Genomic DNA, 19,926 nt, shown 5'->3' on the forward strand with positions numbered 1-19,926 from the left:
TCATAATTACCATAAATGGTAAAGTGACCCCACATTCCACTAACTCATTCCACTCGCATATCATTTAAAACTAATATATACAAGTGGAACCCCTTTTCCACTAACTTTCTTCCACCCATTTTTCTTAACATTTCTTAAAACCCACGCCATTTAGAAATGAGACTCTTAATCATGGACGGAGGGAGTAAGAGGAAAACTAAGAGACAGAGAAAAAGGATAATGGAAATAATGTTAGTGGAGAGTAAAGTCTACATTATTGTAATGACATAAGTTGTAAATAAAATGAAGTGTAGAGGTAATGTGTTGTTTCACTTTTTTAAAATTAGAAAATTCATTCTTTTCAGAGACAGACGAAACATGAAATAGTTCATATTCTTTAGAGACGGAGGGATTAGTTACATATTCCATTATATTTTTCAATTCATTTTTTTTATATTTTTAAAAATTTGTGTCTAACTCAAATAAGATTCTCTTTATGACAGGGGGTGGTGAGAGTACAAAGTACTCCCCCGTTCTATAAAAATATGGACAATAGACATGACACGAGAATTAAGACAAAATTGAAAAAGTAATAGAGAAGATGACAAAAGTACTTAAAGTAGTGTTATTAGAGAGTGAGATCGTTAATGATAGTATAATTTGTAAATAAGATAAATATAATAAATTGAGATAATTTTCTAAAAATATAATGCACATATTTTTAAGGGACAAATAAAAATGTAAAGTGTATATATTTTTATGGGACGAGGAAGTATTCAAATATGTGGCCACTAAGAAAAAAGTACTCAGGGGTCCCATCCCTCACTCAGGAAATTAAAGTTTTATATCATGCATTGAATATTTGGTATACTCAGGTGTGGAAGAAGTAAAAATAGTATATTGTCGGCCACATCTATACATATTCCTTTCATATTAAATCATGATTTTTTTTGTGGGCCGTTCGATTTCGATTTACCATGTTTCCTCAGCCGTTGATATAGCACCGTGGGTCCCAATGTTCCACCACCAGGGTTATGACAATTAATTCAAATGTTTAACCTTAATCACTTCATTCTTAACGCATTAAAAATGTTGGTTAATTAAGGAGCAATTACAGTAACATTCTGACACGTATTATGTAGATATCAAACATGTTTTTATAGATTGCTTTCCATATGTATTCCATCCGTCGCAATTAATCAAGATATTAATCGAAGTCTTTTTTTAAAAGCGAAAAAGAAGGTAATTATATTTAGTAAGCTAAAAATAAGAATAAAAAAACAGATAAATAAAGAGATAATTAAGTAGATTATAATAAAGGAACAAATGATTATTTTGTTTTGAGACCTCATAAATAACACATATCGATAAATTTGAATTTGAAAGGAGTATATTATACGATAACTGAAAAATTACGTTGGAAAATGAAATACGTACACATTATAAATATACGATGTTTTCATTAGAGAGTAAATACTTAGATTGTTTTAAATGATATGGAGTATATGTTTTTGATAAAATATAGATTCTTATTTAGATAGAAGTATTTATGAGTGAGATGTTGCATAATCTCTCCATGATTACATACTAAACACACTAATTTGTTGCTATTCCATGATTTCTTAACACAAGCAAACCCTAAAATAATGCAGTGATAATTTAATTTAAACAAACCCCAATAACTATAAATAATTTCAAAACGGGCCGCGATTTGAATAAATATCAGCCGCAAATCCAACTCATCAGCCCAATATAAAAAGGGGCAGCAAATAATAAAATAAAATAAATAAAAAATACAATACAAAGACAGAAAATGAATAAGTTTAATTAGACTCCATTTTTCTAACAAAAGATAAAGCCTTTACCGCTGGAGAGAGCGAGAGAGGAATGCAAAAGAGGAAAACATTAATCTTCATTGCCGCCGATCTTTCTTCAAGGAGAAATTCCATAGAAGCTCGTTTCTCCACTGCGCTCGTTTCTTCCGATCCGATCTGTTTTGCTCCGTGAATGCAGCTTTTTCGGCAATTACATTGGATTTTAGTTTTTACCACATTTTCTTCGCGTTTTCCAGCTCGATTGAAGCGGAATTGGCGGCACAAGGAGACATTGCGGGTAAATTTCGGTTTTCTAAATATTTTGCCTAGCGTTTGGTGAATTTTAGGGTTTTGTGGTGAAATTTTCGATTTTGAGGCTACAAAGATGTGGATGGGTTAGTGAGGTGTGTAGATTTTTGGTGTGTATGAGGATTTGCTGCTTTGGATTTTCATGCTTTGGAGAGGAAGAGGAGGAGAGCGACAGCGTTATTGCGTGTAATTTATGTTATTTCTGCCGTCGGAATAAGGAGGGCAACTGCCTTTTGGGGAATGCGATTGAGGATATGGATAATGATGATTCTGAATTAGGGTTTTGGGCTAACTTTCACGATGATGGTGGAAGTGGTGGTCGTGGTAGTGGGTTACGGGTGGATGGTGAACGAGCAAATGAGGAGACAACCGAAATGTTTGATCTTGATGATGAATCGAATAAAAAGAGTGAACATTTCCCGCTGTGGCTAAATGAGGTGAAGACTCGACGAGCTGATGGAGCTAGTGGAAGTCAGGAGCTGAAAGTGGATGTTAATTTGAATTTGGGATTAGGTGGTGATCCTTCATCTTCCACGGCAATGATTGCTACAGGGAGAGATAGTTCTGATCGCGATTTGCAGAATAAACGTCCCAAAGTTCACTCTTTTTCTCTGTAAGAACTCCCACTCCTAGGTGCAAATTGCCTATAATCTAGTGTGTAATTTTTGTATAAATTGTATACTGATTGATATTCAATTGGTAAAGTTTTGCATGCTGCAGCTTTATCTGTTTTATGTGGTTGCGGGTTTGTAGACCCGAAGAAGGAATGCAAGCATCCATTTTTATCTAAACCGAGAACAATTTTTATCGATGATAACTTTGTCGACTAGTTTAAATCTTTACGTGGCAGTTTGGTAGGGAAGATAGATAAGATAAAACATGATAAGAACACACATTTTAGATCATTTTAGGTCAGATAACTCCAAGGTAGAGGAATTATTTACCTTCAATTTGATATTTGGATGCCCTTACATATACTGAAATAGTGACCTTTGGGTGTGGCACTACTTAGTGGTATGTCAAATTATCTGTATGTGCTGGAAAATTTTGAACTTGACTTTTGTCTATTTCAGGGACTGGGGTACTCAGTTTCTGAATGAATTTCATTACCTTCATCCCCATCACGACAAGTTTGATGATGGGGATTTACCTGATTCTACTATAAGCGGAGTCGATGCAACAAATATTATCGACGCTGATAGGATGGACGATATGGAAGTTCGGATGGATCTGACTGATGACTTATTGCATATGGTAGTATATTAATCATTCCTGTTACAAATGACACTCACACTCATGGGTTTAATTTGTTTTGACCTGTTTTTTGCTATTGATGCTTATTTTGTATATTGAAAATCCTTGTAGGTTTTCTCATTCTTGGAACACATTGATCTTTGCCGAGCTGCAAGGGTTTGCCGGCAGTGGAGAGATGCAAGTTCTCACGAAGATTTCTGGCGGTACCTGAATTTTGAGAACCGCTACATATCTGTGCAGCAATGTCAGTAGAGTATTACTATGATCTCTTATTTTGCTAAAATGCTTTCTAGTACTGTTTATTTATTCTGGCATTAATAACTTAGAGATTTGGTTTTAAGCTTCACGCTATAATTTAGTCTATGCTGAACATTTCTTATTTCTTCTATATATTTTCTGATGTATTTGAATTTTGACTTTTTAATAAATGTGTGGCAGAACAATTTGTGTAACTTAAGTTTGACTAGATATGTTTCTAGGCTTTCAATTTAATTGAGATCTCATTCAACCTAGTTAATATCCTTGTCATGGACAAAATTATTCACAATTGTATGTGCTGCTATATGTTCATTATTACTAAGTAAATCAATGTTCAAACCTATATTATACTGAATGTATGGCCAAACAGGTTATGTAACTTAAGTTTCACATCACAAGTTTTTTAGACTATTGTTTAACTGAGAACGAGATCTCGGTCTAGTTAATTATTATATTCAAACCTCATGCATTATGACAATTTTGTTGTATAAATCTGCTTGACGACTAGACTTAGTTAAACCAAGCGTTAACATTGAACTTGAATTCACTTGTCATCTGTGGAGCATCGACTACCAAATGCTGTGACCTAGTGAGGTAGACAAATAAAGATACGTTGGACTGTGGCTTCTGCTATTGGGAGAGTTACTTATGGCGGTTGGTGGGAAAGTTCACTCACTTATTCTCTGGAATCTGTACTATAAATCCTTTCAGCAGTTGGCATGAACCTGAAGTCTATCTGATAGTTATAATATATGTTTGGTTAAATATCTGCTGTTTATGCTCGAACAAAGAATCCTTGTGCTGAAAAAGGGCACTTGCCATGAATTTTGACTAGATTATTTCCTTCTCTTGGCTACTACCTGGTCAAATTTTTGGTCCGTCTCAATTTTTGGTCAAATTAACTTTCATGACCCTTTTCATGTATCAGTTGAGGACATGTGTCATCGATATCCCAATGCTACTGGAGTGAATATTTACGGTACCCCTGCTATCCATCCGCTGGTGATGACAGCCATCTCTTCACTTAGGTAAACTGGATTCTGATTTTACCTTACAAACTTGTACTAATATAGAACAGTTTGATTAACTTTTTTATTGTTATAATTTCAAACAGAAATCTTGAGATTTTGACCTTGGGCAAAGGCCAGTTGGGGGAAACCTTTTTCCAAGCATTGACAGATTGCCATATGTTGAAGAGTTTAACTATCAATGATGCTACGTTAGGTAATGGCATTCAGGAAACCCCCATTCATCATGAAAGATTGCATGATCTTCAGATAGTGAAATGCCGTGTGGTTCGCATCTCTATCAGGTGCTAAATAATTCCGTTTCTGTTTTCAAGTTCCACGTTAAGTGTTCCAGTATTTATAAATCATTATTTTTCCAGGTGTCCCCTTCTCGAGACCTTGTCCCTAAAGCGGAGTAGTATGCCACATGCAGTGCTCAACTGTCCCCTTTTGCGTGACCTTGATATTGCTTCCTGTCACAAGCTTTCAGATGCTGCTATCCGCTCAGCTGTGACATCGTGCCCACTCTTGGAGTCTTTGGACATGTCCAATTGTTCATGTGTCAGTGATGAGACACTACAAGGAATAGCTCAGCATTGTGTACATCTCCGTATTCTTGATGCTTCATACTGCCCAAACATCTCTCTTGAAGTAAGTTCTATCTCGTAGCTCCTCTCATCTCTTTTTTGTTTGTATATCCAATTCCATTTAGTATATAGTATATACAGATGCAAGTCATCTAAAATGTCATTACCCTTTGCAGTCTGTGAGGCTCAATATGTTGACAGTTCTGAAACTTCACAGCTGTGAGGGTATAACATCGGCTTCAATGGTTGCTATAGCTTCTAGTTCGTTGCTTGAGGTTTGAATACCCTCTTGTCTTATGTTTTTCAACAATTTGTAATTGTGATGGTATGCGAAAAAATAGGCTAGTTGTTATCAAGTATGCTGATGATACCTATGCATTGTTTCTAGGTTCTGGAGCTTGATAACTGCAGTTTATTGACATCAGTATCTTTGGATCTGCAACGACTGAAGAACATAAGGCTTGTACACTGTCGGAAGTATGTTGCACTCTTTCACATGAACTTTGTCATATGTTTTTTTCTTCAGCAAATGACTAATTAATTACATCTTTGCAGATTTGTTGATTTGAATTTAAGGAGCAATGTTCTGTCTTCAATCACAGTTTCTAATTGTCCCTCTCTCCAAAGAATCAGTATTACATCAAATGCACTTAAAGTATGCCATTTTTCATAAAATATTTGTTCGTTATAAATTACAATTCCTCACTGTGAACCACTGCTTTCTTATTTTTGTTGTAATCCATGCCCCAGTATTGAGTGTACTTCATTCATTGAATCACAGAAATTAGTTTTGCAAAAGCAAGAAAGCTTAACAACCTTGGCCCTCCAATGCCATTCTTTGCAAGAAGTGGACCTCACTGAATGCGAATCTTTGACAAATTCAATTTGTGAAGTTTTCGGTAGTGGAGGAGGCTGTACTATGTTGAGATCATTAGTTCTTGACAACTGTGAGGTTCGTCATCATAATTTTACTAGATCTATATTCTTTCTATAGTATGCTATCAAACCTGATTGTGTCCATTACTTTTTCAGAGATTGACTACAGTGAGCTTCCACAGTACGTCTTTGCTCAGTCTTTCACTTGGTGGTTGCCGTGCTATAACCTCTCTTGAACTTGAATGTCCTTACCTTGAGCATGTCTCATTAGATGGCTGTGATCATCTTGAGAAAGCATCATTTTCACCTGTAAGTCATCATTTTATTGATTGCTTCTGTGAAGCCATCAACCTCTATCATTATTAACTGATTATTGCAACTGTTCCCTTACTATGTCTTTGCGTCTTGCTTGAATTGGGCACTTTAGTAAATCTTCTTTGTAAAAATATCTTGTCTGTGACAGTTAAACAAAGCTATAATGATACGTTTCAGACTTTATTTGCTTTCTGCTTATCATTTTTCCATATAATATATGAATCCATTCCAGGTTGGTCTAAAGTCTTTGAATATGGGAATATGCCCCAAACTGAACGTGCTCCATGTTGAAGCGCCATTAATGGTTTCACTTGAACTAAAGGGTTGTGGCGTATTATCTGAAGCATACATACACTGCCCTCTTCTTACAACTCTGGATGCATCTTTCTGCAGGTGAGTTTACTTAATAATTACCATTTGTTTTTAGCAACCTTTCTTGCAGATCAAGCTAATACATATGCATCTAATTTTCTTTCAACTATTGATTCACGCAGCCAACTCAAGGATGATTTCTTATCTGCGACAGCATCTTCATGCCCGCTTATTGATACATTGGTCTTGATGTCGTGCCCCTCTGTTGGTCCTGATGGACTTTCATCTTTGCGCTGCCTTCTCAACTTGACTTACCTTGATTTGTCATACACCTTTTTGGTTAATCTGCAACCTGTTTTTGACTCCTGCTTGTATTTGAAGGTAGTATTTTATTGCATCTGAATCCCCTAAGCCCCCTCTTCCTTTTGTTAATTGAAACAGTTGTTATGTTTTATCCTGTGAAGTTTATATCGAGTATGTTTTTACAATCATGTTAACTTATACCAAAATTTTATAGGTTCTGAAATTGCAAGCATGCAAGTACCTTAGTGACACATCTTTGGAGCCTATTTACAAAGGCAATGCCCTCCCAGCTCTCTGTGAATTGGACTTGTCGTATGGAACGCTCTGCCAGTCGTCCATAGAGGAGTTGCTTGCTGGTTGTCGGCATTTAACTCATGTCAGCTTGAATGGTTGCATCAATATGCATGACTTGGATTGGGGGTTTCACCGTAATGGACTATCTAATGCCAGCACTTCTTGTGAGTTGTTTGGTGGCTCGTTTGGGGAAAATGTGCTTCATGAGCACGAACCTAAGCGCCTGCTCCAGAATCTTAACTGTGTTGGCTGTCCAAATATTAAGAAGGTGGTCATTCCTTCTACAGCTAGATGTTTCCATCTATCATCTTTGAACCTTTCCTTGTCGTCAAACCTGAAGGAAGTTGACATCTCATGCTGTAATTTGCTCTTTCTCAACTTGAGGTATGCGCATATTCACACTTAACAATTTTTCTCGCTCCTGATTCTGTAAATTTGAGTTTTAATAACTGTTTTTAATTTATTAATCATTCAGCAATTGCAACTCCTTGGAGATTTTGAAGCTTGATTGTCCACGCTTAACCACTCTTTTTCTTCAGGTAGATTTTTTAACACCCATAACTAGTATATGATTTTTTGATAAGTGCCAATGATTATTTTGGCTGAGTTGTAACTGGAGCTGCAAAAGTGGACTGTTTGTGTTTTTTTTTCAACCTTAAAAGAACTAATTTCACTTTCTCACTGATTTCATCTAACATTTGCACATCGACCTGATGAACTTTTTGCCATCTAATTAGCTGAAGAGATTAGGTTAAGTGTGTCAGATGTGCCTTGATTAGTTTTGTGACGACTTTCATGTCATGTTTTACTTAATATGATATTTTTCTCATTTCCTTTTTCGTGCCATTGGTTATGCATATGCGGGGATATACTAGTCTTGCAGCATTGACGAGGAAGCTGTTGAAACTGCTATAACTCATTGCAATGTGCTGGAGACACTTGATGTCCGGTTTTGTCCAAAGGTAGTGCATATTTTTTAATCCACGCACATGCTAGTATGGTTTTTTTTAAAAGTTTTAAGCATCCTCTTCTACTTGACAGATATCTCCCATGAGCATGGGTACACTACGAGTGGCATGCCCGAGTTTGAAACGGATCTTCAGCAGCTTAGCAACGATTTGATGCAGTAAGAAATTATACGACATTGACATTAATAGAGAAACAATAGTATCATGCCTTGCTAGTGTATATAGTGAGTTGTCTTTCTTCGGGCTTAGTATATATATTAGGTTGCTTCGTTATAAGGAATATTTATTATAGGTTTATTTTTAGTTGTGTGTGATTACTGTATGGTTTTTAATGTATTCAACTTTTTCAGTCATTTGCCATTATCCATGGCCGTTTCTCAACTCTGATTATAGTGTTGATATATATTAAAGCTTGTCGGGTCCATGTATATATCTGGTTCATCGACTAAATACGAGTAAAGCTAACACGGCTGTTTCCAGTGATTTTTACTGCTACTATATGTGAAAATAGTTTAAAACAGACTGTACAACATTTTTGGAGTGAAATAGGTTTCCATACCCCAATAAGTATAACAGTTGGAACCTCAATGTTTGAGAGCTAAATCAAAAATAGATTACAATATTGATTCCAATTTCTTTAACTGGGGGTCGAGCGTTTCAGTTGATGTATCTTCACTTGGATTCATGTATGCATTTGCCATTGCCTTTCCCTTGTCGAGCACCTCAGCTGGAACCGTCTTCAGAAGGCTGAGCGAGAGAAAAGCAAGTATTAGATCTTCAACTTGAAACTCAACCACTTCTTTCTCATATGCTGATGATTATATGCTGCTTTTTATGTCTATCTTAAGATTGAACTTACCTGTTCAGTGCATTGAGTGCGGTAACAACTCTTGCTTTCATTGCTTCGACTGTGGAGCCCGAATCATTTCTTGATGCCCGCAGAAGAAGAGAATCAAGTTCTTCTAGAGCTCTACAAACAATTGACAAAATAACTAGCTTTAAATGTATGTAATCAATATAACAATGTGTGGTAGCCTGTTGGTAAGCCAAACTTCAACAGCAAACACATGAGCTCAGTAACTGAACCCTGACCTTTTTTAATAGATTGAAGTCCATATATAAACATTGATACAAATAACTTGATTGCCCCGTGTAGATCTTCTTTTGCCAGAAAAGGAAAAAATACCTCAAACATTGATCAACCTCGTCGAATGCATATTTGCCGTTTCCAGCATCAGAGGCATACTGTGCTACCTAAAAAATGAGCAATGCAGAGAAAAGACTGAAATATTGGGTGTTTATAAACATTAACCAAAATGATAAAGACTGAGATTGTGTAGTTTGTTTATGGGGGATGGGGTATGTCTTAGTTTATCAACCAAAATGATGAGTAAAATGGCACATTAAAACAGAAAGTGATAGGATTTGAGTAATGCTATGATTCACTCACTGCTCGAATATTTGCGCGCAAAGATGAAGCAGGACCAGATCTTAAGAGACTCCGGCAGCTGAGAAATTGAGGTTGATCGTCTTCAAGATATTGCCCTGCAATATAGATGCACGACATAACTAAAACCAAAATAGGGAGGGTACATATCACTCAGTATTACCGAAGAAAAACTCAGTTTCTCATCAGGAAAACATACAGGAGATTACCTAATTCCTTGATTTGAAACTCAGTCAATATAACAGCAGGTATATAAGCCTCTAGTGGATCAAGCCTTTTCCTGGATAAAAGCCGGTGAAAATTTGTTAGCAGCTTCAAAGAAGAAACAAGTCTATGAAAGCAAACACTAACATAAGAAGATTCATTCATACTTTTTGACATATTTATCCATTGCGTTTGCAGCCAATGCATCTGCGCTACCAAAGAAACATCATCGAAAATGAAAAATAAAAAAAATCATAAATGCAGTTGGTTCAAAGCTTCAACCAATACTAAGATGCAAGCAGCAGTGAAAGCAAAACCACATCCAGCTTTGATCAAAATTAGTCCAATACCTCTCAAACTAATCAAGTCAAGCTACATAATAATTTCATTCCTTATCAAGCTAATCCTCATACTAAGTCAGTGTAATCATTTCTAACAACTATGTTCAGTTTTAATCACAAATTAGTTAGCGATTAGTTTTTCATCTAATTCTAACTCATTAAATCGATCTTCCGAAAGTGAATCCATCCTAAGTGCAATCGCAACGCAAGTGTAGATACATTACAAAAAATTTCTGCATAAATCTACAATCCAGCATTGCGAATTTGCAAGCAATATTAATCGCATCCAGTATAACAAAAACATGAGCGAAAACTTACGTTTACGAAACTGTAAATTAAAACAAATAAAAAGTAAAACTCGCCTTTAGATAGGCAGAAGAAATGGAGGAAAACAAGTGATAGAGAAACCGATCGTCTGCTCTCGATCATCCTCTGCGCCTGTGGTGGCAATGCGCACCTCACGCCTGTGCTAATCGTGCACCGCTTAGACCTCGAGGCACGTGACAAAGCTGGAATCAGTGCGAATCGGGCGGTGGTAGCGTGTGCCGCGGCGGCGATCGTCATTTTTGGCGCGACGACGGCGGTTGCTGGCCTCTCTTATCCAGTTGCTCTGGCGATGCAGGCACGCGATACTTGAGCTCGAAATGACTAAATTGTCCTTTATAATAATGTTTGCATTAGATATACTTTAATAAATCAAAATAATAAATCAAATATATATATATATATATATTGAAGAAGAGAGAATTAGAGAGCAGAGACAAAAAGCCCTCTCCCTCTCTACCTCAATCTGTATTTCCTCAGCTTTCAATCTTTTTCCCCCGATCTCAAACACAATGAATTCAGATTCCCCTTCCCCTTCCCCTATATATACAACAGCTATTCATATCGCGAGCACAAGACTCACATTCCCCAAATTTCCCCCTCTCACCCCCCAATCCCATGCTCCTTCCAATCACCATCTTCCTCATCGCAATCCTCCTAATTCCCCACTTCCCTTCCTTTTCCTGCTTCCTTCTTTATTATTCAAATCAAGCTGCGATCTTGAGTTTTCTTGATCACAATAGAGAGACATGGAATCGTCAGGGAAATCATTTGCTGATGCATTAAAGATGGTGATGGAGAGATCCTCACCTGAGGAGTTGATCAAGTGGATCCCCTCGGAAGAAAGCGTTGCTGCACGATTTGTTCCTTCGCTGATGATTCTAACATTGAATGCTCTCGCCGTATGTCCCAACGAAATCACGTCGCTCGAAAATGTTCCAGATAACCTCCGTCTAAGGCTGATTAACAGAATGTGCGATAGAAGCACAATGAACGCGGCTGTTTTGAGGCTTCTTGTGGAAAGATCTCCAACTGAGATACGCCTCAAGAATTGCTCGTGGCTCACTCAAGAGCAGTTTCATGACACAATTGGGAACTGTGACACAACAAAGTTGCAGGTCAATTTTATCACTTCATCGTCAGCATTGTTGGTAGTGTGGCTGAATTGATTGTAACTAATAGACAGAATAGTGATTAGATTAGTTTGAGAGATTGATTTGTATTGTGGTTTGGTTCTTGGTTGTTCTTGAGAGAGAGTGAGAGAGATTGATTTGTATTGTGGTTTGGTTCTTGTGAATGTAGATCCTTCTGTGATCGAACCATGTAATCTTTGGTTAATCTTTGTATCCTAACAAGCTTTGTGTTAATGATACTTCCATCCTCATCCTCATCATATATTCTCTTTAGGACTTAATACGTCATGATTGTTACCTCTGCGGGTGTGGCTTGTGATAGGTGATGAATTGAACATACTACCTCTGTAATTCAAGTGCTTACATTATGCCTCCTCTGGTAATGCCAGAAACTTAGGGAGTAATTCACCTAAATACAGTTATGGACTCTGGAATATGATCACCAATGGTTTATGTATATCTACGCCTTACCAATATTGAATTGAAAGATATGCTCGATGTCGAAGTAGATTGTTTGTTTTTATTATTTCGCTGATAGATCATTGTGAAACTAGATTCTCTCTGATGGGGCCGTTAGGGAGGCTATTGGTCCATGCTGCCGTTATTATTGGTGTTGTTTTATGAGTCTTTGCATTCTTCTATCTAATTGAGAATTCAAATAAGGATCGTCTGTGGAATTCTCTGTTTTTTTCCTATGTGTATGTTCCTGAGGCACTCCTACTCATTCCTGTTATGTTTTTTTAACCTACTGCTACTGCTACTGCCTATGTGGCCAATGCATGCTTGATCTATTTTTGCAGGTGCTTCAACTTGATCTATGTGGCCAATGCATGCTTGATATTGCATTCATGGACATATTAAACAAAAGTCAGGAATGTTTTTCTAGATTGACCATCTTGTCCCTTAGAGGCGCCTGTGGTTTATCTGACGATGGGATCAGAAACCTTGTTAAGTCAGCACCTCTACTGCGGTCTATCAATTTGGGTCAGTGCACCCTTCTAACCTCTGCTGCTGTTAACTGTATAGCCGATGTTTTGGGATCACAATTGAAGGAGTTATACATAGACGAGTGCAATAAAATTGACGCAATGCAGATTCTACCTGCATTTAAGAAGTTTACTTGTTTGGAAGTCTTATCTGTTGCTCAAATGCGTACTATAAATGATCAATTTGTGAACGGTCTAGTTACTGCTTCTGCTTGCGGTAAAGTTCTCAAGGATCTCGACTTTTCTGATTGCAAGTGAGTTCATTTACTAGTAAGCGCCTCTTGCTGATCTGTTTTCTTGATTATGTTCTAACATTCGTTTACTTCACACTGACTACAGCATACTTACTGATAACTCTCTCAAAATCATTGGTACAACTTGTGATGATTTGCATTCGCTGGACATTTCAAACCTGAATAAGTTGACAGATTCGGGGCTGGAGTATCTTGCCAATGGTTGTAAATCAATTCAAAAGCTCAAACTTTGTCGCAATGAATTCAGGTCTGTATTACCTCTGAATTTTCAGCTTCGTGTAAAGTTGTGGATTAAAGATTCTTGCATATTCAAACATATTTCTTTACATCAGTAATTGGATATGGCTAATCGTCTCCATGTAGTGATGAAGCTGTGGCGGCCTTTCTAGAAAGCTCCGGAGAGTCATTGTTAGAACTTTTTCTGAATAGTATTGTAAAGGTATCTTTATCAAGAGTCAGCCCTCTCTTTTGTTTTCCCTTTGATGCTTGTGACCAACTCGTTAAATTTGGTAGGTCGGACCGCATACTGCCCTGTCACTCGCCAAATGCTCAAGAAAGTTGGTGAGTTTGGATCTATCATGGTGTCGCAAAATTAGTAATGAGGGTCTTGGATTGATTGTTGATAGCTGCTCGTCGCTGAAGATGCTCAAAATCTTTGGTTGTACACAGGTACGAGGAGAATAATTTGTAGGTCTGTTTGTAGCTCATGAGTTTGAAACCATGCCATGTTTAATCGTATTCTTGCTGGATTCGAGTTCAACGACTTGCTTAGTATGTGTCATGATAGAAAGAGGAGATCAGATGCTGTAGATTTTGTGCAACAAGATTTTGGTGCTGCTTTTCAGTTGATGTTTTCACCTCAGTAACACATTTTTTGATCAATTATTATGCAGATCAACAAAGAATTTCTGGAAGGTCACTCGAATCCGGTTGTGAAGATAATCGGTTCGAAGTTTACACCGATTATGGATCATCTATATCTGCTTGAACCCGAGGAAGAAAAGTTCCTGCGGTACCGATTTCTTCAATACTAGATTTCCCTCTCTCTGAAGTTGTAGTCTGCTTTCTTCATGGATAGATTTAGAAATTGTTGTTGGCATACTCTGTAGAAAGTGTAGCACAAGTACACACTTCCATATCAAATGAGAGCTAAAATTTTCAATGCCAATGCACTATGTTTTTTAGATTCCACAGCAAATTTTCATAGTACTTTATATTAATTATATGCTCGATTAAATGCATAATATTGAGTAAAATAATGGGTTGAGCTATGCAAAATTTCGATCCGCCAATCCAATGGTTAAACATAGTTGCATGGAGAGTTGCATTCGCTCTCCGAGTTGCTCATAGCCATGGCCAGAGCCAAATTGGTGGCGGAGGTCGTGGGCCTCTTCGATATGGCGCCCCCATCGAGCCTGGGCGCGAGCGTGTTTTTGCGCGGTTTCCTCATCTTGTAGATGTGGAAATAATCCGGTTTGGCCAATTCTTGTATGTCTTTGATCTTGAGTGCATCGGCTAGGTTCGCAAACGACCTCGATTTCCCGTTGTAGAACCTCGAAAGCCCCCTCCTGCATCACCATCTACACCTTCACGCATCTAATCTTACAAGAATTCATCAAAGACTACTATTCTACACAATCAAGAACTCACAAAGACTACTATTCAAGGAAAACAACTATACTATGATTAAAAAAAAACTAACATCTTTAATTTAAATTAAAACCCCAAAAACCAACCTTATTGGCAAAGCTTCCTCCAAATCTTCCATGGCATAAGAACCTTGCTCCTCTTCTTTCTCTCTAACATCCTTAAACTCTTCTTCTTCTTCTTCTTCTCTAACATCGACTTTGCACATCGCTCTTGTAGGCATATTTGTTTGCACCAAAAACCCAAATAAAATTATTTCAAGAAAACGAAGATCACATTTTTGGGTTTTATAATCTTGGATGTGCGTGTTGAATATTCAATATTGGGTGTATATATAGTAGTAGTAACGACAAGATCAAAATGGAGGTATATGTTTTCCTAGTTTAAATTATTTTCTTATAAGTTAGTTGAATAGTTGTGGTATGACTTTCCTTTAGGTAAATTATATTTTACGTATATATTTGTTACTTTTTGTAGAGACTGTTTATTTGATTTTTTTTTAATTCGTTTTCCTAGTTTAAATTATTTTCTTATAAGTTAGTTGAATAGTTGTGGTATGAATTTCTATTAGGTAAATTATCTTTTACGTATATATTTATTACTTTTTTTTAGAGACAGTTTATTTGATTTTTTTTAATTCTAAGCACGAGATAGGGATACCGGTCCGGGTTACGTAAATTAAGTTGTCTAATATTAATCACGAGACACTTCTAAATAGGGATACCAGTCGGGGTTAGTCCTGCAAATTTCTGGTCGATCCTACTCAGATTGAGGGCTAATCAAGCTAAAAACAAATAATCAAATTATATTCTTATTAATTGAACAAAAATGTAATTATAACCATAATTTCTTTTATCTAATGTAAGTCTTATCACTTGATTGTGGTTTGACCGAGCTGTTAGCCAACATATAAGGCTGTTCAATGTAGGGAGACAAATTATGTGACAATACAAATCGACCAATCACAAAATTGATGATGATGACGGGATAAAAATTATCCGCAGCCATTCATTTCAATTAATGTTTATCTCCAAACTTATCAAGTCATTTGGTTACAAAATTAGGTGTCTTGTTATTAAGTGTACATTATTATTGTTTTTTGAATATTTATGTTCATATCTTAGTTAGTACTCAAACAATGTCTAGAGTTTTACCCATAATAACTAGTGATTGAATATAATTTAATAAGTCTTCAATTAGTTTAAAACGGTATCGTTTAAGTGTCATTAAGTAATCCATATGTGTAATTTTAGAGTTTGTGTAATAAGAACGTAATCAAATATAAACTTTAAATATTATACAAACTCCAAACTATGACTTGGACCATTAGAAAATATCAATAGATGACAAAATAATAGTAACAAAAAATGTCAATACAGTGTCAACGATTGATGTTGTGTTGACACTCTGTTGGTTGAGAAATAACTTATGGGAAGGGCTAATTTATAGATGAGGAATGACTCGCTTTCATCCTTCCCGTTCGTAGTCGAAGGGAAATTCTTTTTATGAGGTGTTGCAGCAATCAAGCGGCAATTCATACTTTAATAACTCGAAGATTATTTTACTCGAATTTCAAAAAAGACTAAAAATGGGGGGGGGGGGGGGGCGAAGCGATAGAAAAAAACTCTTGTCAATTTTTTAGTCTTTAGTCTATCTATAAGAGGAGATTATATGAAAAATGTAACCGATTCTTTCGTTTCTTTGGGCTACTGGCAATCAATATTTTTTATTGCTATTATTTTGTTATCTGTTGACATTTTCTAACAGTCCAAATCATAGTTTAGAATTTGTACAATATTTAAAGTTTGCATTTTATCACTGCCATTATGTAATATGTTCATGTCAATTATTATCCGACTCTTTGAGCTTCATTCTCTGGAAACGCAATTTGTTCTTGTTTTCTAACTCTTTGAGCTTCATCATAACTTCAATTGATGACCTATGCACATAACATATATACAAATGAATTCAAAAGTACAATAAAACGCACGAATTCAGTGAGGAAATAAATAGTACTACTAGCATATAATGCATATTTGATTCGTATCATCATCAAAATAAACACAGTTCTGTGCTACCTCAACTTTGATTCGCCCTAAAACTTTTTCATGAAAAAAATTTGAAAAATTAAAATTTCCTAATCTATCATTCCAATTTGAAAAACACTTTTTGTAAATTTTGTATGCGCATAGAATATTATTCCTAATTTATCTCAATAGAGTAACTAAGTCGGAATAATTGTTTATATGAAATTAGATATGGGCTAAGATCCAAGTCGCAGGCCCACATATCCCGAGCTTCGAAAACGATCATTTAAATAAAATTCAGAATTGTCAAGATTCGATACGACCACGTTTTCATTTCTACAGTTGGGAATTGTGAATAGATAATTGAAACTAGTTCATTAACTCACTCACATGGCTAATGATAAACATTTGTACAAAATTTAGATCCGTGGAAGGTTCAACATTAGTTTTTCTACACAAAACTAAGCATCCTTCCAAGTTAGCCCGGCCCGGCCGGCCGGCATCTATCCGGACGGCTTCACAGTCATTCCGTTAGAGTTCGAGTTGGAGATAGCAACCGCTGCACAATGCTGCAAATCGGCCAAGGAGAACGATCTCCATGTCGACAGATCCTTCTTCCTTGGGGACGATGAGCTGAATTCGCTCTCCGAGTTGCTCATGGCCACGGCCAGAGCCAGTGAGGTTCTGGCCGTGGCAGAGGTTGTGACCCTCTTCGATATGGCGCCACCATTGCCCCTCAGTGGCGAGGGGAGGTTGGTGGCGAGGAGGTTTCTCCGTTTTCTCGTGTAGGCGTTCTCCGGTTTCGCAACCTCTTTGATGGAGGATGCATCTCCTAGGCTCGCAAACGACTTCGATTTCCCGTTGTAGAACCTCGAAATCCCCCTCCTGCGTTAATCTTACAAGAATTGATCAAAAACTAGCCTCTATACACAATCAATATCAACAAGAATTCATAGAATTCAAGAAAGAACTACTATGATGAGAAAAAATCTCATCTTTAAATTAAAAACCCAAAAGTCCCCCTCCAGCACTAATCTTACCAGAATTGATCAAAGATTGGTCCAAACAATGAATACCACCGAAAATTCACAAAATCCATAAAAAAAAAATCACATCTTTAAATTAAAAACCCAAAATTCCTGCATCAATCTTACAAGAACTGATCAAAGACTATTCTACACATTCAAATCCAACAAGAATCTCAAAATCCAAGAAAAACTAATGAGACATCTAAAAATTATCACATCTATAATTAAAACCCCAAAATTCCCCCAAATGCATTAATCTTACAAGAATTGATCAAAGACTAGTCTACACAATCAATACCAACAAGAATTAACAAAATCAACTAGGATAAAAAAAATCACATCTTTAAATCAAAAAACCCAAAAATCAACCTTATTGGCAAAACTTCCTCCAAAGCTTCCATGGCATCCAAGGGCCCCTTGTAAGAGCTCTGCACCTCTTCACCATCACCACTTTTCTCCAAAGAATTCTCAGAAAGATCACTGTTTTTCCCTATAGAGGATGATGATTCATCTGACCAACTACTATTCTTCAACACCCCAAATTTCACACCTCTTTCTTCTTCTTCTCTAACATCCTCTAACATAACCTTTTTCCCCACAAAGAACATCTGATCTCCACTAAAAATCTCATCTTCAACACCAACCTTGCTCATCGCTCTGGTAGGCATATTTTCACCCAAAACCCAAATAAAAAAATTCAAGAAATAGTGAGGATGATGAAAAAGATCACGTTTTGGGAAGAGGGTGGTTGCTAAAATTGGAGCCCAGAATCATATCATCTCCATCAGAGATGTGATCTAAGCAGAATTGAAGAAGAATATACTGTATAGAAAAAAAATCCCCTTTTGCCAAGTATGGATCACTACACAAACTAAATGTTTTTTTGTTTACCTAGTATTTATAATCTTGGATCTGTGTGTTGAATATTCTTTATTGGATGGATATATAATAAATGATGAGATAAAATTGGTGGGGGTGGATGGTTAGGTCTTATCCTCAAATCCTCATCCACTGGAGTGGAGTATATTTTAGAGAAAATAGAAAATAAAAAATATATATAAAAAAATTTAAAAATGGTTTAATTTTGTTATCAATGTTTGTTTAAATATGGAGTAGTACTAAATTTGCAATAATGCTTGGATAAAAAGTACCAGTATGCTGTCTTTAGAGGGCTCATGGTTTTGCATTATTAATATTGTGGGAATATTGTTTGTATATGGTCAACTTTCTTGTTCAGATTCGTTTTTGATTTTTGCCAAGAAATTGGATTGGATTACTCACCAAACAAAACCACGTTCTATTAACATCACTCTTACTCTATGGATAAGTTTATTAGTTATGATTATTTCTGAAAAAATAATTTCATTTTAAATTTTTGAATTCAATAGTTGTTTGACTTTCCAGCTTTTTTAATATTTGTTCCCTACATTTAGAATTCTTTTATATTTAGATATAAATTTTTATTAGTTTATATAATAATAATATTGTTATTTATGTTATAACTTAATGATTAATTAAGAAAACTTTAATATAGTTCTAAAAATATGAATCATACACTAATAACTAATTAATATAATGATAATAGTTATTATTATTATTATTAATTGTTGTTGTTATTTTATTAACAATTAATAATAAATTGAGAAAGTTTTCATGTAATTCTATATGAATTATATTCAATTTTAATAACAATATTAAGTAGTTATAAATATAAGATGTGCTAGTATAACAACTAATTTTAAAGTTACAACGTACATCCAATCTGGTGCTGCCATGTGGCACAAAAAATGCAATATTGTAAACACTAAAATGCAATATATATTTGTAGAAGCTATAAATGAATTTCGGCATATTGCATTTTTGTTATATGCAGATTGCATTTTTTATTGTTAAGTTTTGCATTTTAGATATTGACTGTTTAATTTGTATTTTATATATAGGCGGATTGCATTTATATATGTGAAAATGCAAAACTTAACAATATAAAATGCAATTTATGTGAAAATGCAAAACTCAATACTATAAAATGCAATTTACCTAAACTAAAATGCAATCTGCGGAAATGCATATACAACTAGGTTGCATTTTTGTGTTTAAAATATTGCATGTTTTGTGCCACATGGCAGCACCAGATTGGATGTACGTTGTGACTCTAAATAAGGGTGCACCCTAGTGCTCCCCTATAATAGTAATTATATTTACTGTTCTATTATTTATTACTCCCTTTGTTCCCCAAAATCCGTCACCATTTGACCCGGC

At 35.9% G+C, this 19,926-nt stretch overlaps 5 protein-coding genes across 6 annotated transcripts; 2 read left to right on the plus strand and 3 right to left on the minus strand.

Annotated features, from left to right (window-relative positions):
* The first annotated feature begins 1,808 nt into the window (after window positions 1–1,808).
* Window positions 1,809–8,657, plus strand: LOC125211311 (F-box/LRR-repeat protein 15-like). 2 transcript variants are annotated; one of them, XM_048111046.2, is made up of 17 exons: window positions 1,809–2,715; window positions 3,176–3,356; window positions 3,468–3,600; window positions 4,543–4,642; window positions 4,729–4,926; window positions 5,002–5,272; window positions 5,385–5,483; window positions 5,597–5,685; window positions 5,764–5,863; window positions 5,990–6,160; window positions 6,241–6,393; window positions 6,632–6,792; window positions 6,894–7,092; window positions 7,229–7,692; window positions 7,784–7,847; window positions 8,167–8,270; window positions 8,350–8,657. In XM_048111046.2, exons 1-16 carry the CDS (start codon window positions 2,219–2,221, stop codon window positions 8,221–8,223), a joined length of 2,937 nt encoding a protein of 978 aa, XP_047967003.1. In that variant the 5' UTR covers window positions 1,809–2,218; the 3' UTR covers window positions 8,224–8,270; window positions 8,350–8,657. The 2 variants fall into 2 exon arrangements, with proteins under 2 accessions (XP_047967003.1, XP_047967002.1); XM_048111045.2 differs by having other exon boundaries at window positions 1,810–2,715; window positions 8,184–8,270.
* A 75-nt stretch (window positions 8,658–8,732) lies between these two features.
* On the minus strand, window positions 8,733–10,913 carry LOC125211313 (uncharacterized). The gene is made up of 7 exons (XM_048111048.2): window positions 10,631–10,913; window positions 10,095–10,134; window positions 9,933–10,003; window positions 9,727–9,821; window positions 9,463–9,530; window positions 9,136–9,246; window positions 8,733–9,023 (listed from the first exon to the last, which is right to left on the minus strand). The coding sequence occupies exons 1-7, from the start codon at window positions 10,830–10,832 to the stop codon at window positions 8,891–8,893; spliced, it is 720 nt and encodes a 239-aa protein (XP_047967005.1). The 5' UTR covers window positions 10,833–10,913; the 3' UTR covers window positions 8,733–8,890.
* Window positions 10,906–14,018, plus strand: LOC125211312 (EIN3-binding F-box protein 1-like). Its single transcript, XM_089068439.1, has 6 exons — window positions 10,906–11,710; window positions 12,526–12,965; window positions 13,051–13,212; window positions 13,329–13,404; window positions 13,479–13,634; window positions 13,859–14,018. The coding sequence occupies exons 1-6, from the start codon at window positions 11,342–11,344 to the stop codon at window positions 13,997–13,999; spliced, it is 1,344 nt and encodes a 447-aa protein (XP_088924565.1). The 5' UTR covers window positions 10,906–11,341; the 3' UTR covers window positions 14,000–14,018.
* An 83-nt stretch (window positions 14,019–14,101) lies between these two features.
* LOC125211315 (protein OXIDATIVE STRESS 3 LIKE 2-like) lies at window positions 14,102–14,904 on the minus strand. The gene is made up of 2 exons (XM_048111050.2): window positions 14,702–14,904; window positions 14,102–14,533 (listed from the first exon to the last, which is right to left on the minus strand). The coding sequence occupies exons 1-2, from the start codon at window positions 14,833–14,835 to the stop codon at window positions 14,266–14,268; spliced, it is 402 nt and encodes a 133-aa protein (XP_047967007.2). The 5' UTR covers window positions 14,836–14,904; the 3' UTR covers window positions 14,102–14,265.
* Window positions 14,905–16,924: 2,020 nt separating this feature from the next.
* On the minus strand, window positions 16,925–18,570 carry LOC125215998 (uncharacterized). Its single transcript, XM_048117592.2, has 2 exons — window positions 18,037–18,570; window positions 16,925–17,524 (listed from the first exon to the last, which is right to left on the minus strand). The coding sequence occupies exons 1-2, from the start codon at window positions 18,333–18,335 to the stop codon at window positions 17,143–17,145; spliced, it is 681 nt and encodes a 226-aa protein (XP_047973549.1). The 5' UTR covers window positions 18,336–18,570; the 3' UTR covers window positions 16,925–17,142.
* Between the last annotated feature and the right edge of the window lie 1,356 nt (window positions 18,571–19,926).

This window comes from Salvia hispanica, chromosome 3 (genome assembly GCF_029641045.1).
Source record: "Salvia hispanica isolate PSC_SH4W2 chromosome 3, Shi_PSC_v1, whole genome shotgun sequence".
In the NCBI taxonomy this organism is placed as follows: Eukaryota; Viridiplantae; Streptophyta; class Magnoliopsida; order Lamiales; family Lamiaceae; genus Salvia; species Salvia hispanica.